The sequence below is a fragment of the Pantherophis guttatus genome, chromosome 2 (genome assembly GCF_059756535.1).
Source record: "Pantherophis guttatus breed Tessera chromosome 2, ASM5975653v1, whole genome shotgun sequence".
Classification (NCBI taxonomy): Eukaryota; Metazoa; Chordata; class Lepidosauria; order Squamata; family Colubridae; genus Pantherophis; species Pantherophis guttatus.
Genome location: NC_142064.1, coordinates 250,306,298 through 250,330,302, shown reverse-complemented (window position 1 = coordinate 250,330,302; position 24,005 = coordinate 250,306,298). Strand labels below are relative to the sequence as shown.

General features: G+C 43.7%; 2 protein-coding genes across 15 annotated transcripts in view; one reads left to right on the top strand and one right to left on the bottom strand.

Moving 5' to 3' along the window:
* SETD5 (SET domain containing 5) overlaps window positions 1-7,403 on the top strand; it is a 64,626-nt gene extending 57,223 nt beyond the window's left edge. For all 13 annotated transcript variants that reach the window (XM_060684250.2, XM_087883818.1, XM_060684253.2 and 10 more), the window contains 3 exons: window positions 1,996-2,129; window positions 4,188-4,273; window positions 5,140-7,403. In XM_060684250.2, the coding sequence (XP_060540233.1) occupies window positions 1,996-2,129; window positions 4,188-4,273; window positions 5,140-5,721 (802 nt within the window). In that variant the 3' untranslated portion in view covers window positions 5,722-7,403. The remainder of the gene's footprint in view (window positions 1-1,995; window positions 2,130-4,187; window positions 4,274-5,139) is intronic.
* A 12,279-nt stretch (window positions 7,404-19,682) lies between these two features.
* LHFPL4 (LHFPL tetraspan subfamily member 4) overlaps window positions 19,683-24,005 on the bottom strand; it is a 79,496-nt gene continuing 75,173 nt past the window's right edge. For both annotated transcript variants that reach the window (XM_034431761.3, XM_034431762.3), the window contains one exon: window positions 19,683-23,216. In XM_034431761.3, the coding sequence (XP_034287652.1) occupies window positions 23,203-23,216 (14 nt within the window). In that variant the 3' untranslated portion in view covers window positions 19,683-23,202. The remainder of the gene's footprint in view (window positions 23,217-24,005) is intronic.

Here is a 24,005-nt window from a genome sequence, read left to right as displayed (position 1 = left end):
GTGATTGTTGTAAATGTGTACAGGTTGCCAAGTCACAGTTACGTGAACACAGAGATGCTGCAATTGTTGCAACTTTAACAACTGGTCATAAGTCTCCTTTTTCTGCACTGTTGTAACTGAACAGTTGCTAAATGACCGCATTGGTAAGTGAAGACTTCCTATGTTTAGCTTTTGAGAAGATGAGTGTGAGTTTAAAATTGGAGGAAGAAACTGTACTAGGCTGATTGCACTACCCTAATAGCCAAAAATATAGAAAATCTGTGAGCCCTAATACTCATAGTCAAAGAGCACAGTGGGGAAGAAAAAACAGGAATAAAATGAAATATAAAAAGACTAAATGACTAATGACAGGAGGTAGAATAATCAGCCTTAAAACTAACAATGAAGAATCCAAGTTATGAGTGCCTTCTGCCTTTTAGGCTCAATCATCAACAGTAAAGGAACAAGCAGTAACGGAAGTATGCCACAGAGTAACATTTGCAATGAAGACCTTGGAAAAGATATTCAAAGGCCACATTGCTTCTCTTTTTGCAAAGATCAGAATTGCACAAGAACACTGCTCAGTGACTAAGAGGCTGAGCTTGTCGATCGAAAGGTCGGCAGTTCAGCGGTTCGAATCCCTAGTGCCGCATAACAGGGTGAGCTCCCGTTACTTGTCCCAGCTTCTGCCAATCTAGCAGTTTGAAAGCACATCAAAATGCAAGTAGCAAAAATAGGGACCACGTTTGATGGGAAGGTAACAGCGTTCCGTGCGCCTTTGGCATTTAGTCATGCCGGCCACATGACCACGAGACGTCTTCGGACAGCGCTGACTCTTCGGCTTTGAAATGGAGATGAGTGCTGCCCCCTAGAGTCGGGAACGACTAGCACATACGTGCGAGGGGAACCTTTACCTTTACCTTTATTGTATTCCACTATAACACTCTATGGAAGCAAAAGTTGGACTTTAAAGAAGCAGGATAGGAGGAAGGGTATTGACACCTTTGAACTTCGGTGTCAGAGAAGACTCCCTGAGGATCCCATGGACAGCCAAGAAAACAAATTTATTATCAAACAAATCAACACAAGAGTTCTCATTGGAAGCACAAATGGCCAGGCTCAATTATCCTACTTTGGATGCATTATATAAAAGACCCAGCTCTCTGGGAAAGGTCATGATTTATTTATTTATTTGTTGTTACTCTGCCTTTATTTTTTTTTTAAGACCTCAAGGTGGCAAATACGCACAATATTCCTCCTTCCTACTATGAGGATTGTTTGGCTGAGAGTATCTCAAAATCACCCCAGCCAATTTTCATGCCTAAAGAGGGACCAGAGCTCACAATCTCCCAGAAAGGTTGGGAAAGATAGAAGGAAAGAAAAGAAGGAAGGTGGATGGATTCAGTTACAGTAGCTATTTATGCACTTTTGCGATACTTGAAATTACAAGCTAGGGATGATTGTCCTGGAGAAATATCTACATAGTTGCTAGGAATCAAAAACGACTTGATTGCACATAATCTGTTTTGCTTTTTACCATACTATTCATTGTACCTCTGCATACCATTCTCTTTTTGCACCAAACCCATATGGTGCTTCATACGTTGCCTTTTGTTGTCTAAAAGTTTTGCCTCTATTTTTTGAGAATCTCATCCATTTCATCCAGTACGACTTTCTCAAGCTCCCCTTCTCTCAATCCATTCTTTTTGAATGCATTGGTTTTGAGATCCGTAGTCCTCATTGCGTTTGGCAGTAGGTCTGATATTAATTGCAAATCATTTGGGTCTTCAGCCAACAACCTGGCATCATCTGCATGTGAAAGTATGTATAGGTATCTGATCCCACCTTAGAAATGAATGTTTTCAGTAAACAACATGAAATTTACTGTTTTTACAAGCGTTAAAAAATTACTGTTTTTACGTTTATCTAAACTAAGTAAGAGGTTATTTGCACAAACACTTGAAATTCCCATATTCACTCATTTTTTTCATGTTCTCTCTCTGTCTCGTGTTAAAGGATGGTGCCCACTTCTGTTGAGCGACTTCGAGAAGGACGTGGCATTTTGGAGAAGGTTTTACGTAGCAGTGCAAAAATATGTCAGCGAGGAGAACCCTCGCCTTCTCGAGATAGCGTAGGAGAGAGAGAAGTAGGTAAGTGAGGATATATCAGAAAGGAACCCTGAGAATGAATCTTCTTGGAAAGCCGAAAATACATTGAGACTCTACTTGTGGAGTCACTGTTCTCTGTGGAGCCACTTCCACATCAAAAGTCACTGGGAGCAGGCTAGTTTCTAAGGATACTCACACAGCTTTCTGTCACAGTGGTCTCTAGGGTATGAATTTCCTACACAATCTTTCTTGAAAGATACAGTCTGCAAACTCATCCTTTGTTTTGATGAAAAACGATTTCCCATTGTTATCATAAATATAAAGTAATCGTAAGGATACCACATGGCTGGCAGGAAGCAGGGATGAAATGCTCCTGGTTCGGACCGGAACGCCCAATCCGATAGCGAATGGCGGTGGATGGTTCGGAGAACCGGTAGCAAAAATCCCTCCCCCCCCATGCCCAGCTGAGCCACGCGATCATCAGAGGGTTTTTTTTTACTTTTAAAAGCATTTTTTCTACAACCTCTTCGGCCAAAATGCTTTTAAAAGTTAAAAAAGCCTCTGATGATCGCGTGGCTCAGCTGGGATCATCAGAGGCTTTTAAAAGCATTTTTTCTACAATCACATTATCCCCCCCCCAAGCCACGCCCACAGAACCAGTAGTAACAAATTTTACATTTCACCACTGGCAGGAAGTAGCTACTTGATACCACTAGATGAATCGCTAGGGCTAGCTACCGTAGAAGAGTGAGAAAAATCCTCAGGATGAATCACACCCTGGTCAGCACTTCTTTACCCTCCTACCATTGGGAAAGAGACCTAGAAGTATAGCCAGCCACAAACAGGCTGAAGAACAGTTTTTATCCGTGGGCTGTCAGACTCCTGAATGCAAAATAACATCATAACTACGTAGTACGATGGACTTGCAGGTCTGGCGCAACGTGTAACATGTTCACACTGGTGCAATAGGACTGGGCGTTTTGTTAATATGATTTATTGGGTTAGGGATTTTCTGTCTTCACTGAGTTGTTTTGTATTGGGTTGCACTGAGGGAGCTTAACCAATCTCATTGCACATATGTTGTGCACTGACAATAAAGGTTTGAATTTGAGTTTGTTCCCATACAGTAGCAGGTCGCAGTCACAGATCCTCTACTTAAATAAGGAGCAGCCATCTTACACATCTTAGTTATAAAAGATGGTTTAAAAAGCCCTAATCCTAACCCAATCAACATTGGCACCATTCTGAATGAAGCGTGTATCTTTTTTTCCCCCATGTTCCACCCCATAGTGTGGTCATGGGAAGAGAAACATAAAATGAGTTGCCGGGTAGAATTTATAAAGCAGGTTGTTTTCATTGTTGTGAACTGCTCTAGAGCTCTTCCTGTTCCAGTAGTTATTCCCTTTCTTTCTGTTGACATGACAAAGCTGGCCAAAGGGAGGGCAAGCATGTTGTCGTGTATCTTCCCATTCCTCTATAACAGTGGTTCTCAACCTGTGGGTCGGGACCCCTTTGGGGGTCGAATGACCCTTTCACAGGGGTCACCTAAGACCATCGGAAGACACATATTTTCGATAGTTTTAGGAATAATTTTATGGTTGGGGGTCACCACAACATGAGGAACTGTATTAAAGGGTCGCGGCATTAGGAAAGTTGAGAACCACTGCTCTATAAGAATCTCACTGTTCTCATGACATCCAAGTATTCTCTAGTACATCTCTGCCTCCAATATATTGCTCAAGCTTTAAGTTTCTTGAGGTTACATTTCCTCACAGGAACGTTTTCTCACCTTATTTTTATTTTTTTAAAAAACACCATTAGATATTTTATCTATTTGGTTTAATTTAGGCAATTTTTCTTACTACAAATGTTTTTACTGCATTATTATATATTTCCTTGTTGTGAATTGCCAAGAGTCTGAATGATAACAGTGGCATGCAAGATGAATGAATAAATGAATGAGTGATGAACGATCATTCTTTCATTCATTCATTTTCTACAGATGCCTATCTCAGGGAAGTGACATTTTTGCAACTTAATTGCCTGATCCAGGAAAGAATATGCCTTCCATACACTTTATCTCTCTGGTTGGTTTTCTAGATGCTGTAGAAGGAGACTTATCAGAATCGGCCAGTTCTTCCTTTAAGGGCCCAGCTGTTTACAGTCCTTCTCGATACAGCTACCAGGTATGAGAAGCAATAACAAGTTTGGGTAGTTAAGTCTCTACCTATAGCAATTCATCAATCTCCTAGGTTTTCCACAAGGTACCCAGCCTTTCCTAATCTTTTAAATGCATTTTAATTTCCCTTGTTTTAGAAAGTACAAATACAGGTAGTCCTCGACTAACAACAGTTCATTTAGTGACCATTCAAAGATACAATGCCATTGAAAAAACTGACTTATGACTGTTCTTTCACAGTTACAACCTTTGAAAGATGCCCATGATCATGTGATCAAAATTCAGAGGCTTGGCAATAGGTTCATACTTAAGACCACTGCTATATCCTAAGGTCATGGAATCACCTTTTGCAACCTTTTGACAAAGCAAAGACAATGGGCAAGCCACATTCACTTAATAACTGGGTTACTAACTAATCAACTGCAATGATTCACTTAACAGCTTTGGCAAGAAAAGTTGTAAAATGGGGGAAATCTCATTTACCAAATGAAATGTGGTCATAAGTTGAGGACTACCTTAACAAATGGCTGTTTGGAACATATTGAGAACTAAAATGTAAATCGGCGGACACATCAACAGCTTTAGCCATTTCCTTTCTGGTCAAAGATTGTTTTGTGTTTAAGTATGTTTATGAGAAGTAAAAATAAAAAACTTTTATTAAAAAAAAGATCATTTTGTGATTGGACATCTCCACCTATCGCAGCCATTTTGTATGAGTATCCAGGTCATGATGCTGGATTCCAGACCTACGTTCTGGTTCAAAAAGTTTGGAGTTCCTTGATCCAAACGACTTTCTTAAGAGGAGCGTGGAGGTAGTCAAGCTACAGCCGAATATAATATTATTCTGTTTTGGTTTTTTTCCCCCCCTCCCAGCTCTTGCAGTCTGACAGTCCACGTACAGAATCTCAGACTCTTCTTCAGAGCTCCTCTCCATACCGAGGACATCCCGTCCCATCCCCTGGATACAGCTACCGATCTCAGTCCCAGAGACCCGGGCACCTTCCCTCCCTCAGCTCTTCGGAACCCTCCGTGTCCTCCACCCCATCGGGCTCCACGGACTCAACGGCTCCGTTTGCAGGGACCTCCGGCTATTATAGCAACCAGCATCATTCTGGCAACGGAGTCTTGAAGAAGAACTGTCCCACAACGGCCGCTCCTAGTCCTGCCCATTCGACAGTTGCAGACTGCTTGCCGTCCTCTGAATCAGGGTCTCATCCCTGCATGGGAACTGCCAGCTGCACTTCTTCCTCTAGGCCCTCTCAGTCGGACTTACGGACTATCAACCCCGCCGCTTCCGGGCAACCTGCTCTCTACCAGAGCTCCAGAGCCGCCGCCACAGCAGCACTTTCCAACCCGCAGCACTACCCTCACCGAGGGGGAGGAAGCAGCATTCACCCGTACAGACTGCAGCAGCTTCCGGGGTCAGGCGTAAAGACTCAGACAGGCCTTTCATAGGGCAGGACAGAATTGCCTACTGTTCCTTCCAGCAGTAGCTTGAAAGGAAGGATGCTGGAACGGCAAAGGGCCAGAGGCCGAGGCTTCAGGATGTACAAGCGAGCGAAAGCACTGCCAGCCACCCCCTGGCTCCGAAACGAGGAGGAAGTGGCAACGGTGGCAGCAATGGCGGCGGTGGTGGCAGAGCCTGTAGCAAAGCATGGCCACAATGCCTGGGTACGTTGTAGAGAAAGCCAATGGTGCTGAGTGGCATGGCCTCTGTCTCCTGCCTGTGCCCTTAGCTTGTAGTCACCTGGGCAGGTAGGTAAGCTTGAATAAGAAACCGTGCAAATCAGAACATTAGGGAAGGGCGATTTGGGGGCGGGCGGGGCTATTCCTTTTTTTTTAAAAAAAAAAAATCCCAAAGTGTTCTCTGCAGAGTTGGGTTCCCAGAATATTCTGGGTTGGGGAGGGTGGGTGGTGTAGTCCATTCTGATCATTCCAGTCGTAAGCAAGAGCATTTATTGTCTCCAGGCTCTGGGCAGAGACTCATGGGATAGGGCTGGTGGTAGTGTGTGTGCGTGCGTGTATGTATGTGTGTATGTTTGTGTGTGTGTCTGCACGCTCAAGTGTGAGTCCATATGCGCGAGCAAATGTTGCTGCAATGCTAAAGATCACACTCTCAGAACCGGAGTCTCGGGCAAGCCGTACTCCGCGATGGAGCATCGCCGCATTCTGCTAGGTGAAGATGGTGGCTCGTCACAGGGAACAGCTTTGATAAGTTGTTCTGTAGTTTGATTGTTTTAGTCTGTGGATGATGGTGAGAGAAAACGCCCCGTCTGGGTCGTGCGACATGGCTGCTCTTGTCGGGCGTGTCCTTTGTGCGTGTGTGAGAGGCTCCTGCTACCACCTCTTTGAGGTCCAACAGCACTTCCAGCCCCGCTGGTTGCGTTGTCCCGATTCCATACAGTTGCCAGCTTTTCTCACTTGTTTACTCTCTCAAGCGTGTGTTTTTATTTATCTAATTTTATATTCAGTTATAACCATAGTAGGTTAGCAAATAAATCAGGCAGGTCTAACCCCAGTGCTGCCACGGACCTTTTCCAACCCCTCTTCGACAAGATGATGCTGTGAGCATGTCTTCCCTCCTTTCTCAGAAGCAAAAATATATAATTTTTTTTTTTGTTTTTTCATTTGCATTTTTTAATTAGGGCTGTTACAGGTTTCTCTTAACTCATTGAAATCAGGTGTTCTTCATTCAATTTAGGGGAGACTTTAAAAAAAAAAAATCAAAAGTGGAGAAGAAGAAACAAGAAACCTTTCCTCTTAAAAAAAAAAAAAGTATCTGGCTTGTGAGCGTGTTGGGGGAATGGAACTTGTCACCCAGAAACCGGGTGTCCTATATACTGTATAAAAAAAAAGGGGTGTCAGCTTCACTGGGCTTTGCAGCCTCCTTTTTTTTCCATCATGTTGTTGAGCATCCTCTCAGCATTGCAAGGATCCGTCTGGAGATCGGCAGGCAGAGATATGAAGCACCACACAATTCGGGGTGCTGGGAAAGGGTAGGAGTCCACCGGGAAGTCGGGAGCGCGGGGGGGCTGCAGTGCTACCCTCAAGTGGAGTTGTACACTGTGCTGTAATATTTGAACTTTCACAAGAGATGTAATAATTTTGATAATAAAATACTTAACTTGAAAAAAAAATCACTCGGTATGCTCTTTTGTTGGCTGTAACAAAATAGCAGAGTTGGAAGGGAACCTTGGAGGACTTCTAGTCCAACCCCTCTACTTAGGCAAGGAAATCCTATATCATTTCAGACAAATGGTTGTCCGGTCTCTTTTTTAAAATTCTCCAGTGACTGTCCAAATGATTCATTCTTCTGTCAGGAAATTTCTCTTTAGTTCTAGGCTACTTCTCTCCTTGATAAGTTTCCATCCATTGCTTCTTTGTCCTGCCTTCAGGTGCTTTGGAGAATAGGTGCAGTTTTACATCAAAGGAAAAGGACCTCTGTGGAGATTCTCAGTCATCCAGGTCATGGTTGTCCCAAAGGTGCTTTTTGAAAAGGCAACTGGACTGTCTTTGTTTTGCTTGAAGATGTTTTGCTCCTCATCCGAGAAGCTTCCTCAGGTTTGACAATCAGAATTGAAGAAGCTTCTTGGGTGAGAAGCAAAACATCTTCAAGCAAAACAAAGAGAGTCCAGTTGCCTTTTCAAAAAAGCACCTTTGGGACATCTGTCACTTTGCCTTTTCTTTTTGCTCATTCTCCTTTGCTGCATCTTTGACTTCCAGGAGGACTGAAATACGTTCGGGAGAAAGACATGAATATTTTTAGCAACAGCAACACTGCAACACAGGTGTCTGTGGAGATTCTCAGTCATCTAGATCAGGGGTCTCCAACCTTGGCAACTTTACGACTTGCGGACTTCAACTTCAGCTTTGCTGGCTGAGGAATTCTGGAAATTGAAGTCCACAAGTCATAAAGTTGCCAAGGTTGGAGACCCCTGATCTAGATCATGGCTGTCCCAAAGGTGCTTTTTCAAGAGGCAACTGGACTTTCTGGTTTTTCTCTGGAGACATTTTGCTTCTCATCCATGACGCTTCTTCAAAGCTGAAGAAGCTTCTTGGATGAGAAGCAAAATGTCTCCAGAGAAAAACCAGAAAGTCCAGTTGCCTCTTGAAAAAGCACCTTTGGGATACAACACAGTGTGAGATCCAGGATTTCAAACCTTGTGGGAAGAGGAGGAGGATGTTTTGTCAGGGTTCCAAAAAACACCCCCAACGAAATAAAACTCCCAAGACAATAGATTCCTCAAAGTTCCACTTTATTAAGAGATATCATGTTGGCACATCTTGGAAAACCTGAATCTGAAAGCTTCCAGGTTTTCTCCACCCAGTTGAAAGTTCACAGCCCTGCTTCACACCCACAAGTTCATCACATGGTCCAATCCATCCTTCAGGCTCAATTGGAAACAATCCCCAGTCACTCCCATCCAGGCTCAGGCAAATGTCCTTGACTCCCAGACCAAGGAATGTTGTTATGGCTATTCTTCCACCACTCCAACAACAACAAAAAAACCCTCCCAATTTCCCAGGCTAAATAATATGTGGCAGTCAGGAAGCTAAAAGAAAAAAAAAAGGCTTCCAAAATTGACATGTTAAATCATTTGGTCATGTCCAATTACAGGAGATTCTGTGGGCCAGGTCATCTTTCGATCTTTCACTGATGGGAGTTTTTATATGCTCTGGCTGGAGTCAGCCTTGATGCCCTTATGGGAGGCTGGCTTCCTCAAATGAGGAGCGTTTATTCAAGACTCTGAAACCCAGTGGAAGTCTTGCAAAAGATTCTGCTAGAACTGGGCAGCATTTCCTTACAATTCCTTGTTCTTGCCTGCCTGCGCATACACACACACATATACACCTTTGGAGTCTTAATACAGGTAGTCCTCGACTTATGACCACAATTGAGCCCAACATTTATGTTGCTAAGCGTCAAATTTATTAAATGAAATTTAACAAGATTTTACAAATGCCATGATTGTTAAGTGAATCTGGTTTCCCCATTGACTTTGCTTGTCAGAAGATCGCAAAAGGTGATCACATTGGCAGTGGGATACGGTCACTAAATAATAACTTTATTGTCATTGTACGTGTATACACAGTATACCCATGCAACGAAATTGACTTAACACCCAAAGACCAGGTCTAACACACATAACGATCCCCAAACACACTCCCACCCACCACAGTTCCCCACCCCTAAACCACCTAAACATCCACACAACAGACCAAGTAATGCTGTCCAACAGCTCACCGATGGTGGCCCTTTAGTTCATTGTTGAGTTTAATTATAGCTCTGGATAAAAACTATTCAGAAAATGTGTGGCCCGAGTTTTAATCGTTCTGTATTTTCTGCCAGAAGGCAACAGTCCAAAAAGATTGTAAGCAGGATGGGAAGAGTCTCTGAGAATGTTATGCAAATGAACTTGTCAATTGAGGACTACCTTTATTTCAATATTTTTGATTTTGTTCTATTTTATTCTTGTTAGCGCAAGAATATATCCCTGTTTGTTACATACCAGCACTTTGTTAATGCCTCACTGTATTACCAACTTTTATCATTTTATTTCAGTGAAACGGGACAGGGAGGCAAATTATACTAATTTTCAAGATTAGCTAGTAAAATGGTTCCAACTCCCTCCTCACGTCACAGAGCATTTGTGGCAGGAGAAGTGGGCTGCTTTTGAAGTGATTGCAGGGTATAATGGAGCAGCTAGAAGCACTTAAATTCTGTTTTCCTTATTTTTAAAAGTACCATTTTCATGCTTCTGACTTCATTTCAAAACACTGGTTTACACCTCTGTGTGTATCTACAGGTAGTCCTAGACTTACAACAGTTTGCTTAGTGATTGTTCAAAGTTACAACAGTACTGAAAAAAGAGACTTATGACCATTTTTCACACTTACGACCGTTGCAGTATCCCCATGGTCACGTAATCAAAATTCAGATGCTTGGGAATGGACACATATTTATGACGGTTGCAGTGTCCCGGGGTCATGTGATCCCCTTTTGTGAGCTTTGACAAGCAAAGTCAATGGGGAAACCCTGATTCACTTAACAACGGTGTTACTAACTTAACAACTGTAATGATTCACTTAACAACTGGTGCAAGAAAAAATCATAAAATGGATCAAAATTTATTTAACGGTCTCGCTTAACCACAGAAATTTTGGGCTCAATTGTGGTCTAAATCAAGGACCATGTGTATATCAGTGGCGGGTTGCTCCTGGTTCGGTCCGGTTCTATAGAACCGGTAGTAAAACCAGCGGGAGGCTCCACCCACCCGCCACGACGTCATTATGGGTGATCTGCGCATGCGCAGAAGCGAGCTCCTGTAAACCAGTAGTAAAGGTAAGTGGAACCCACCCCTGGTGTATATGCAGTCCCACCTTGGAAATTAGTCCAATATAAAAATAACAGTCACTGTCTACATATGGTTAATGGATGCTGAAATTGTCAAAGGAAGAGAAGCATCATTGTATACAACTCAAATAATACATCGCTGCATAGTCCCAGGTGCGTCTTGAGTTTGAGTGAAACAAACTGATATCCTGCAAAGGCTCTTTGGGATGTGAAGGCCTCCCACCACTGCCTTCTGAGACATTTGGGCCTGACAGTGCAGGCAGAAAGCAATGAAATTCATATTAGGTTAACAGTATTTTGGTTAGAGTAGAAATAATACAAACCATCTTAAAGTTTTGATTGACCAGTTTAAGATAACTTCTAAATTCTTCACACATACTGTACTGGCATCAGTTTTTGTTCTGACCTAGGCTTCCCAAGAGCACGAAGCAGACTCCTTGTCCCGACAAAAATCCCTTTTTATTAAGTTACTGTGAATTCCTCTCATTCACATCCATCAAAGTCTTTCAAGGGAGAATTTACAGTCACAGACCTTATCTGGCTTGGAGGGCTGCCAGGCCGATATCTTCAAAACTTGGCAAGGAGTCTCGGAGAGTCACAAACCAATTAAGCAAACTAATTGTCTCCTGCAAACTCCATTCCCCTTTTGCTCCTCTTTTATTCCCTCTGGGAGGAGCCATTCATCGTCCACCTGTGCCCTTACTCCTAAGTCGACCCTTTACAACCATTACATTCATTTAATGACAGCCACATTCATTTAACGGCCACCACAAAAGTGAAAACCGGTCTGATTAATGGGTCACCTGCTTTGTGATCATCACGACTTAACAAGTGCAATTTTTCCTGCTAAATTACCTGTACTGGTATTCCTAGTCTCTTCCTTGTCTAGCTTGCTGAAGCTGAGAAACGGCCTTATGTGTCCTGGATGAAGCAGTATATATAACCAAGGTTTCCTTCACCTCTTGTTAGTTTCCCACTAACCCTGGTGGAATGGGACAATTCACCATGGCCAACGTGCTGTGGCCCACTCACTGCTGCCAATTTGCCGTGGCCAACTCGCCACGGGACAATTCTCTGTGACCAATTTGCCACGAGAAAACTCGTTGCAGAACAATTCAACAATTTTAATTATTTAAAATGATTACAATTTTATTTTAATGTTTGTCCTTCACATTTCATTTTGTCTCTTTTTTTGCATCCTTCCTTTAATGATTCTATTTCACCAGTTCTTCTATATTATGTAATTTTTGTCCTGTGGCGAGTTGGCTGTGGCAAGTCCTCCTATAGACCCAGCCCTGATGGTGCAGTGGTTAGAATGCAGTATTGCAGGTATTTATTTATTTATTTATTGGTTCGATTTATATGCTGCCCTTCTCCGGAGACTCAGGGCGGCTTACAAGGCGTTAAGCAATAGCCTTCATACTTTTGTACAGACCTGCTTAGTAGGGCTTTCGGCGCCCCCCCAAGCGGTGTTCTTTTTTATACAAAGTCAGCTTATTGCCCCCACAATCCGGGTCCTCATTTTACCTACCTCGAAAGGATGGAAGGCTGAGTCAACCTTGAGCCTGGTGAGATTTGAACTTGCAGTAATTGCAGACAGCTGGTGTTACTTAACAGCATTTTAGTCTGCTGCACCACCAAGGCTCACCAAGGTAAACTGTTCATAGTCTGCAGTTCAATCCTGATGGGGCTCTAGGTTGATTCAGCCTTCCATCCTTCCGAGGTCGGTAAAATGAGGATCCAGATGGTTGGGGGACAATATTTTGACTTTGTAAACCGCCCAGAAAGTACTCTAAAGTAGCGGTCACCAATTGGTGGTCCGCGGATCACTGGTGGTCCATGAGAAAATTTTGGTGGTCCACAGAAAAATTATTTTCATTTTTTATATTGCACTAAGTACTATTTCTCTTTTTTAAAAAAATTCATATTGGTGGTCCACAGGATTTAAAATTATGAATTTAGTGGTCCAAGAGCCGAAAGGTTGGCGACCCCTGCTGTAAAGCACTATGAAGCGGCATATATGTCTAAGTGCTATTGCTATCGTTAAATTCCCGGGATTGATATATACTCTTCAAACGTGACATACGCTGCATATTATCAGGATAGAGAACCAGCGCTGGGTATGGTCCCCTTTTGTCAGCAGGTGGTGATGCATTGCATCAAACATGGCAGCATAACCCAACCAAAGCAGATTTTCAGCTACTTTTTGGAAGCACCAGAAATCCTACAAGATGCTGGGCTCCATGGGGGAGATTGCAACATAACTTTATATCTTCTTAAATCTAAAAGTATCATGGCCGGTATGTGTGTCCTGATATATCGACTCAACTTATAACCTGAGCTAAATCTAGTTACTCCACACATGTAATATGGCGTCGGGGGGGGGGTGGGGAGTGGGGGAATCTGTTCTCCTTTCTCCATTTGAGGTTTTCAAATCTCCAGGATCAAATCCCCTATTAAGTAAATACAGAGCTGACAACCTCCAGTCAAAAATACAGCCGGAAAGAATTTTACATGTTTGTAAAAACCCCGAAGCTGGAAAGAATACAAAAAAGGGTTTTTAAAAGAAGGAGCCTAAAGAAGCAGCCTCTCTTTTAAAAAAATAAAATAAAATAAAATATAAAAACCAGCCCAAGGATCACTAAAGCTTCTTTAGAAGTTATCAAATGCTGGGGAGTGGGGTGGGGTGGAGAGAACTGGAGCGAGGCAAGGAATACTCCGGAGGATGGCATAGTAAACAGAAGCTACCGCAGTGGGAAGGAGGGATTTTCTCGTCATTCCCCCTTACTCATCTTCGATGAAGTTTTGGGTTGGTTCACCTGCCAGGCTTCCCTTTGCCTGCGGTGATCCCGTTCTCCTCACTAACATGCTCGTAAGCGGATCTTCTTCCTTGATCCCAGCACTCAACTGCTTTGTTTTCCTCCTCTGTGCCTCTGCAGGAGAGCGAAGTGTTGAGAATATTCAATACACCTGCTGCCCTGCGCTTGCCACTAAGTATGTGCCCTTGGCACCAGCCGCATCGTGATCAACTATCTCCATAGTTACGCTGGCAGGGTTGCTATAGAGACAGCGGGAGAAAGCCAGTGGCAGGCATCCGCTCAAGGTGTATCACCGAGTCACCATGGTGAACAGTGGCAGGAGAGGGGAAGAATGGGAGGTAATGAGTAACCCAAGGGGGTTGATTTTTATTTTTATTTTTTTGGATGGAAGCTGGGTAATGTATAAAGTAGTCCAGAGAGAAATCCATGCTGGGACGTTTAGGGAAGTGGCTTATGGTTCCCCTGCATTTTAGGAAGAAGAGACAGGACGTAACCCGCAGCAGCACTGCTTTGAATACATCCCTTCAGATTGCAGACAGGAAATCCTTGTCTCTGAGGGAGTGCGATTTGATTCTTTTACAAAGCTTTTTTTCCTGATGAAGCTAGTCTGTTGTACCTAGGTTTGTGCATATTTTATATTTATTTATTTATTTATTTATTTATTTATTTATTTATTTATTTATTTATTTATTTATTTATTTATTTATTTATTTATTTATTTATTTATTTATTTATTTATTGGTTCGATTTATATGCCACCCTTCTCCGGAGACTCAGGGTGGCTTACAATGCTTTTAAGCAATAGCCTTCATACTTTTGTATATATCTTCTTAATAGGGCTTTCGGGCCCACCCTAAGTGGTGTTCTTTTTTTATACAAAGTCAGCTTATTGCCCCCACAATCCGGGTCCTCATTTTACCTACCTCGGAAGGATGGAAGGCTGACCCAACCTTGAGCCTGGTGAGATTTGAACTTGCAGTAATTGCAGGCAGCTGGGGTTACTTAACAGCCCTTTAGTCTGCTGCGCCACCAATGCACCATATGCATGCGTATACAGTGTTTAGCATGGAGAACATTCAGAACTGCTGCTCTGAATGTTGAATTGATGGTCTAGAGTTCAGTGCCCCTCAGTCTACCACTTCCTTCTGCTAAGGCTTAACAGATGAACAGAGTTGGAAGGGACCTTGTAGGTCATCTAGTCCAACCCCCCGCCCAAGCAGGAGATCCTATACCATTTCTGACAGATGGCTGCCCACCAGTCTCTTCTTAAAAGACTCCAGTGATGAAACTCCCACAACTGTTCCATTGATTGATTGCTCTCACTGTCAGAAAATTTCTCCTTATTTCCAGGTTGACTTTTTCCTTGTTCATTATTTCCTTGTCTGGCCTTCAGGGTGCTTTGGAAAATAGCTTGACCCCTTCCTCTCTGCGGCAGCCCCTCAAATATTGGAACACTGCTATCATGTTTCCCCTGGTCCTTCTCTTCATTAGACTAGCCATGCCCAGTTCCTGCAATCATTCATCATATGTTTTAGCCTCCAGTCCCCTCATCATCTTGGTTGCTGTTCTCTGCACTCTTTCTAGAGTCGCAACATCTTTTTATAGTGTGGTGACCAAAACAGGATGCCGTATTCTAGGTGTGGTCTTACTAAGGCTTTATAGAGTGGTATTAGTACCTCACTTGATCTTGATTGTATCCCTCTGTTAATGCAGTTTAGCCAATGCATTGGCTTTTTTGGCTGTTGCTGCACACTATTGGCTCATATTTAATTGGTTGTCCACTAAGACTCCAAGATCCCTCTCACAGTTACTGCTATTAACCCTGGTTTCACTCATTCTATCTTGGACTAGTTGCCATGTCACCTTGTGCAGCACAGAGAATTATGCTGACTGTGGCCTTTGCAGACCAAAATTCTCAAACATACTGAGAAGATTTGCTGGTTTGCACCAAATTGCATCATGTCTGATGGGAGTGCAACTTCCATTCTTCAGGCCAATTGTGATCCAACTAACCTGCTTTCAGGAAGTTGCAGTAATCATCATTTCCATGCCTACCTATGTATAATAACAAGGCAAAACCTCTTATAAGGGTACTGTGGCTTACTCAATGCAATGAATTGCACCTCCTGTTTATTCTGCTCCCACCCCTCTTTTCCGTGGCACCATTAATGGTCCCATTTTTGTTAAAGGTCAGTTCCTTGGGGTATGGATTTGTGGGCTTTGCATTTCCAAATCTCAAATTTAATCTTAGCAGTCCAGGCATGGGAGGCCTGTAAACAGGCTTCAAATACAATCAACCACCTCATAGGTAATACTGAGTTGTAAACACTGGTTGTATGGGCAGCCATACATTTTTGAGGTGGATCAGTCAGAATCATAAACAACTTACAAGAGCATTAAAAAGTGACAATTCTGATTCTATAGGTTGGGTGGCAAGGAATTTGTTGTATCTGTTGTATCTCATCATGTATGAGCTGAACATGCTGAGCTCTTGTGATCCACCAGCAGCCTGCAGAGCTGGCAGCAGAGTCTTGACAGTGAGGAGGCTGGGGAGAAACATGGGCCAGTCCTGGAGTCTGGGGAAGGTCCGGACGAGGGCTCTGCATCGGAGGCAGAGATGGGATCAGGGCCATCTGGGAGTAATGTGTGGACTCTGGAGCCCCCAGAATCGGACAGCAGAGAGGCAGAGGAACAGGAGGAGCCTGTTCCTAGTGCACACATGCGCAGAGCTGCCAGAAGGCAAGAGCAGCTAAAGCAAAAGGGACAACTCAGGAGTAAGGCCAGGAGATGATTGGCCCCTCCCTTAAGGCTTAAAAGAGAAACAAAGGCACTTGGGCCTTTTTGCAGGAAAGCAATGTTGCTAACTCTGTTTCCAGTCAGCATCTCTTGTTTGTTTCTGAACTTCATGGGGCTTTGCCAAGTAAGGCCTTTGGCAGGGGGTCAAAGAAGATAAAGGTTGGTGATTATCCCGAAGGACTTCTTCCAAAGGACTTGTTTTGCAACTAATTGGGACTGAGCTGGGAATGAATGTAATTCTCAGCTGTTGCAATAAAATATGTATGTTTGGGACTAATTGTGTATTGTAATGACTCAGTAAGCCTAGGTCACAACAGCTCTTAATATTTTCATTGGACTGTCCACCTTGAACTTTCTTGTTAAACAGTGATTTTCTTCAGTTTGAACTTGGCTGCTATTGATGTCATGCAGGCATCCATTAATATTTCTTGGCAGCTGTGGAGGATTTATTTTCTCTTGCCTTTTGGGGTGTTTTTTTCAACCTTGGTATTCTATGAATTTTTTTGCAGCTCTCCATCAAAGTGCTGTCCAAGCCCAACCGTGCCCAGACAAGGGCGATCTGATTCTGATATACCTTCCTGATTCAATACTGCTAATTCAACCTCATCAATATGCATAGGAAGTTACTGTAGATTTGTTTGCACTTTTCACTTGTGTACCTGAGCCACATTTGCTCTGTTAATACCCATATTTCCATTTTTAAAAAGCTTTCAAAGTTTTTCAGTTTTTTTTTTAACCACTCCAAATAAGATGTCAGCAAATGTCACGTATTGTACTCCAAATTGTATACTACCCTAACGTCAAAAGGCACAGGTTCCAATTTACAGCCTTCACGGTCCCTTCTTATATAACTCAGTTTTGAGATCTGTTCATTCTTATCCTTTGCTTTCTGTTTTTTTCATCTAGCTAACCGTTCTTGAAAGAATTGGTTATGTGGGTGTGGCTTGGTGGGTGTGGCAGGGGAAGGATACTGCAAAATCCCCATTCCTTCCCCACGCCTAGGGGAAGGATATTGCAAAATCTCCATTCCCAGCCAGAGGTGATATTTGCCAGTTCTCCGAACTACTCAAAATCTCCGCTACCGGTTCTCCAGAACCTGTCAGAACCTGCTGGATTTCACCCCTGGATCCCTCCCGTCTCAGTATTATTGACACTTTAAAAAAAAAAAAAAAACAAGTTATCGAGGCAAGAATTCCTTTCCAGAAGCCATAGTACCAAATTACCTTTAACAAATTGTTCCCCTCAAGACTTGGGTTCCACTCGCAGGCCAGATGTAATGCGTAATGTATGCATATATATTGCAGGCCTTGCCTTTCACTTCTCATTCATCGTGGTGATTTCATCAGGCTAATAAAACTTGTGAAGAACTGGAACATATGGCTGCCTCTTCTTGGAATCCCTCCCTTAATCTTAATTCACAGCATCTCATTGTTACTGCATGAATGATTCTCTAGGCAGAATCATGTGGAAGTGAAGTAGCCCAGTAGGCCAGGGGCATCTGCTTTCCTGTTTACTGCGCAGCTACAAGTTTAACGATGGCGAAGTTTAAAGTTGTGGACTGGGTGCTAAACACTCATCTACAGCAGAATAAACGGAGTCCTCCTTGTGTAGTAGCTGCATAGGGAATTTTCTTGCCAAAACCTTTTGAAAGAGAGCATTTCAACCTGTGATATCAAGGACGTATTCATTTCATGCAGTTCTGGAGTTGAAAGGGGCTATCAAGTCCAGTCTGTTCTCGGGATGAAATCCAAATTAAAGCATTAACTTAATTATCCAGCCTGTGCTGGAAGACAATAATAGAAGGGAGTCTACTGCCTCTCTGAGGAATTAAGTTGCTTTGTTTTTACTTCTGATTTTTTTCCCCTAATGTTCAGTTGGAAACTGCCTTCAACTTAACTCCACTTGTGTTCTGCACTCTGGAGAGGACATCCTGCCCTTACTTTATGCAACCTTCATTCAGATATTTGAAGAGGACACTGCTCTCATATTTCCCTCAGCCATCTTTACTCAAAGCTACTCAGCTTCCAGCTTCCCTCAGTTGCTCCCTTTCTATGACTTCACTCCTAATCCTATCATTATTTCTCTTCTCTGAGCCTGTTCCAATGTCTAAGAATCTTTCATCAACTACTATGCCCAGAACCGGACATAGAACTCAAGATGTGGTCTGACTAAAACAGAATACAGATAGTCCTCGACTTACAACCACAGCTAGGATCAGGAAATTTGTCATTAAGCGAGGCGGTTATTCAGCGAGGCATCACTTGAATGCACCAGATTTCGCAACCTTTTTGGCCACGGTTGTTAAGTGAGACGTCACGTGACCATGTCTTGCGATCTTCCTGTAGGCTTCTTCACGGACTTTGCCTGTTGAAAACCAGCTGAGAAGATCGCAAATGGGGATGACACAACTGCCGTTGTCGTAAGTGCGAGCAGTTTGCCGCGTGCCAAGATCACCCTCAAATGACCTCAGGGGCGTTACAATGGCTCCTAAGAGCAAGGGCCAGTCATAAATTACGCTTTTCAGTGTCATTGGAATGTGGAGCCGTTGCTAAAAGAATGGTCACTAAACAAAAGATCGTAAGTCAAGAATGACCTATAAACAGTTAATGGTTATTTTGCACGATTCGGACCTTATGTGTTGCTAAATGTAATCTGAAATTGCTTTAGGCAACCACATCACACTGTTGGCTCAGATCATCACATCAAAATGCCATTTCCAAGATTCCCCCGCCCCCACACAAGTATCATTATTAAACGTGGTATCTCCCATTCTATATCAATGGGTTCTTGTTTCTTAGGGACTCTGCCAATGTCTATGTTAAATTTATTTCTGTTATTTTCAGACCATTCCTCTATCAGGATCGGAGTACTAATCACTCTGGTCAATGTTGCAGATTTGACCATGGTTCGCTATTCATGCTTGTCTGGGGATGTGCCTCCACGTGCATTTGCATGCGTGTGTGTGCACACGTATGCACAAAACACCCCCCGTTTTAAATGCTCCTCTGGGTCCCGTCAGCTAAACAATGACGGCTGGCGGGCCCGCGGGGGAGGGCCTTCTCTGTGGCTGCCCCAGCTCTCTGGAACCAGTTACCTCCTGAGGTCCGGACCATCCCCACCCTATTGGCCTTCCGAAAAGCGGTGAAGACCTGGCTTTTCCGGCATGCCTGGGGCCGTTGATCTTGCTTTGCGATCTGGTGAGATCCGGCCATGAATGGTGTGAATGCGTTCTAAGGTTTTTAATGTTTTTTAATGTTTTAAATGTTTTTAGAATTTTTTTTTAAAAAATGTATTGTGAGCCGCCCTGAGTCTCCGGAGAGGGGCGGCATATAAATTTAATAAATAATAATAATAGTATATCCAGCTGCTCAGCGTGCAAAAGGTACCAAGGTTTTCCCACTCTCAGAGGACGAGGCAAAAATGATCTTGGTCTGATCCGGTTCTGGTCCGATTCAATCCAACTTGAATTTTATGTTTTCCGGTTAAAGTTTTGTGAAACACTGTATCAAACTCTTTTTTTTTTTTTTGGTACTAAAATACAGATATATATTACAGCTACTGTATTTCCTTTCTCCACCCATCTACCCATTTCCATTAACAGCAATACCATTTCTCCGGCAAATGCGGTAGAACATGAATTCATGTGCACCCTGTCTTTGCCCCTTCTCCCTCCATCCATCCCCCAATCCTCCTGCTCCACCAGTGCAGGGTAATCTTTTTCTGATGGTTCACACAATGCTAAATAGCCTTGCAGCTTGTGGACTAAAGCTGCCTCCTTGTTCCCAACCGCTAAAACCCTTTACTAAGGTATTTATATTTCTTTTCCTAGAATAAATAATAAGAAAGTGGGAGCTGAGATCTGTGAATAGAACAGAATATGCGTGTCTGGGCCCGCAAGGGAGAAAAGCCTTTAATCTGGTTTATTTAAATGTTTGTTTGTTTTTTTCCTTTTCCTCTTGGCAATGATTCTCTTGTGTCAAGGAGAACTGAGGCCAGTGCAGCTAAATAATTTGAGGTCATGGATTTGATGTTTTTGTGGCAACGGCTGGGTCGAATGGCAATGTGTACTACATTACACTTAGAGATATGGTAAGCTGGCACAACTCTGTGTGTGTGTGTGTGTAAGTCCACCAATTAATCCAGCTTGAATGTTGCTATGGGCTTCGACTCTTAAAGATATGACTTCATTGCATTTCCCGGCCTTTGACCAGTAAACTTTGAATGAATGACTTTTGAATCAGCTTCCCACGTTTTGGCTTTCCTTGCTTGTCTTTCCTCTCATCTCGGAATTTGGCTGGGGATTTGGAGAGGAAGGTAAACTCCATAAAAATACTTTTTTTTTTCCTTTCCTTTTCAGGAGCTCAAATTCCCTTGGAACATTCGAGTTAACATCATAATACTTGATGGTAGGTTATCAAGTAGCGGCACTCCCATTAACGGGGCAGCTTCTCGGTAACCTCACTGTGTTATGCTTTGGCAGAAACAATAATATGACCATGCTACAATCGTGGCTGTAGATCTCCTCCATTGGTTATGGTTTTTTCACATTTTACCTTTTTACCCGCAGGGTAAAGCTAGGCATGCTGTTAATTGCTGTTCTTAACCATTAAAAGCAATGTTTTGTGTGAATCCTGTCACAAACATAATGCTGGGCAGAGAGGCAGGGAGATAACTTTTTATCCAGTGTCTTTTCCCTGATGAAAACCATTTTCCTGAAGTTATTTACCTCATGAAAGGGAACTTTTCTTTCTGGAAGGAAAAAAGTAGCAGCTTGGGAGAGAACTCATCAAGATCAACCCCCTTTAGGTGCCACCATTTTGATTCAAATATCCATCTAATCATGCTATTAATAGTGGGACGGGTGAGCGGAGATCTGCTGTGGCTTCTTTTTGTGTCTTCAAAATCTGTAATGATACACACACACACGTTCCGCACACTGACCCCCCCATCTCATGGGTTCCTTTGGTATTTGACTCTAGTACAACCAAGTTCTAAGCAAGCTTCTCACCTGGGACCATCATACCACTGGCTCAGGATCAGTTTGGCCATTAACAGGACTGGGCATCCCACCAAAACAGCAGAGAGCGAATGCTCAGCTATATGACTGACACTTTGATAGTCATCGGGGATGCTATTGGGGTATTGTGCTCCAGACACCATAAATTCTTAGCTCATCTCTACATTCCCATCTGCTTTTGTTGTTGTTGTTGTTTTGTGATCCACACTTCTTTTCTTCTCCCTCTCTCCTCTCTGCCTTCTGGACAACCATTTGACTAGGATGGTATAAAGTCTCCTGCCTTGAACAGAGGGTTGGACTAGAAGACCTCGGAGATCCCTTCCAGCCCCGTGATTCTAAGTACCTGCTTTTTGGCACTCTTTAGGCCCTTGGTGGTCTTGGCTGTGAAAAAAAAAAAAAGCTGTTTTTGGAACCATTTTCAAGATTACTATTGCTTGTTTCATGGTCATAGTATCTTTAGAGTATCAATACGCTATATGCTGACGGGAAGCGTGAGGAAAGGGGTTTCCTAGGCAAAAATTGCATGTGTCTCTATGTCTCCAACTTGGATCATATTCCTAGCCTGGAAATCTCTCTGATAAGTGGCTTGAGACCTAATTCGTATGGGAAACAAATTAGGCCCACTAATCTGGGACAAAATGGCTACTTCTGAGGAAGCCTCTCAGAATTCAGCCCAAATTGTGAGGGATTAGCTGCTACCCTGCTGCCTGGAGAGAGGCACAACTGTCGAAACATTTAGGACAGTACACTTCTGTCTTAGTTCTTCAATGATACTGTTGGGACTGTGAAAGGGTGGTGGCGGCTGGATTTTTGGGGTAGGGGAATCAGTTTCTTAGCTCGCTTTTGTCTCTCTGAATGCTCAGCCCACCCCAGAGGCATAGCTGGCATCACAGCATGGCCCATTTCCTCCCTTCACTCACGATTGCCCAGCCCCCCCCATGTTGCTTTTACTCAAGAAGGATGAAGCACCACGGGTTTGAGAGAAGCAGCATTTGGCACGAGCCTCACACCTGAGCTGCCATCATAGCCAGCCAGATGCCAACAGGTGACATCCCTCACCTTAGCCCAATCTTTGGCTCCTTTCTTATGCCCGGCATGGGGATGGAGGGGAGGTTCTAGCCAAGAATTACATTCAAGGACTCATCTTGCAGGCTGAGATTGGAGAGAGCCCCATAGTAGTGAGCAGAGAAATACCAGCAGGTTGGACCTCTCCCTATTCCTCCCCACCCCCCGTCTTGTAGACATAAAGGTGCGGCTGCATTACCTGGGCAGAACGGATTGGAAAACTCAAAGTTCTGGTGGCTGGAATCCCCCCGAGAGAAGGGGATCTGGGCTCACCTTACCCTGTTCAGAGACAATTTCATTTTACACCTAAAAGTATCAAACGGGCCAGCCTTGAGCACGGCATGGTACTGAACGGCTGCAGGGATGAGCAAAGGGGCCAGAAAGTTAAAAACGGGAACCGATGCGGCAAAGAGGTGCCCTGGTAGTTTGTGACAACAGCAGCAGCAGCAGCAACAGCAGCAGCATCGTCTTGGCACCAGCTCTTGCATCATGAGAAGGAGGGCGGCCTCGAGGACCCCGCTGGATGCTTCTCCCAGAAAGGAGGAAATCTTGAAAAGGAAGTATTAAAAATCCCGGTGGTGTCATTCCTTTTTTTTGAGCATAACAGTTGGAATGTGTACGTTTCCCTCCCCTCGGAAGCAGGAAAGGCAAGTTGGGGAAGCCAATCAGCAGAAGGGAATACGAGTCAAAGCTGGCGGTTCATGAGGGATGACCATATGTCTCTGGAAACGGCACGCAGGTGAGGTCGGCGAATTCGGAGACCGTGGAGTGGGACGGGGTTTCCCCCCTGGTTGGCAGCCGCAAAAGAAAGGCCATGAGGGAGATGAGGTGGGAAGGATGAGAGTCCAGTCCAGGTACCAGTGAAAAGGGGCTTCCTGCCTCTTCTACATTATATCCTCTGTGAAGAAGAAAACATTCATCAGTAAAAAAATAAAATAAAATAAAAATCAATGCTTTCTGCAAAACAGCACAGTTGTACAGGGTTCAGTGTATATAAACTGCACAGGGGTGAGGAAAAGCAGGGACCACAAGAACTCTACAACAGGGGTGTCAAACTCAAGGCCCGCGGGCCGAAATTGGCCCGTGGAGTGCTCAGAACTGGCCCTGGAAACAGCAAAGGGACCAGCCCATGGTGCCTCTGCCAGCGAAAATGGGAGCCCGGGAGTGCCGCTGGCAGAGGGCTAGCCAAAACAAACTAAAAACGAAACAAAAGGAGAAATGTTTCCCCTTTTGCATTTGAGTATGCAAGATGGGACAGGAAAGGAGAGAAGGAAAGAGGAGAGACAAAGAAGGGAAGATGGGAAGAGAGCAAGGAAGGAAAAAGAAGGAAAGAGGGGAAGGAAGAAGAAAGGAGCATGAAGAGGGAAGGAAAAAAGAAGGAAGGAAGGAAGGAAGGAAGGAAGGAAGGAAGGAAGGAAGGAAGGAAGGAAGGAAGAAGGAAGGAAGGAGATTATGAGAGTGAGGGAGGGTCTGAGGGAAGTCCTGCCTTACGACTTGGCCACCACAGGTGCCCCACATGAGTGATGTCAAGCTGGCCATGCCCCCCTGGCCCCCCCAAGGTCAAACACAATCCTGATGTGGCCCTCAATGAAATCGAGTTTGACACCCCTGCTCTACAACAACCTAACCCTAATTGATTCAGGAAATGCTGGTTTCCATACATGGTAGTACCATAGTGTGTAAATTT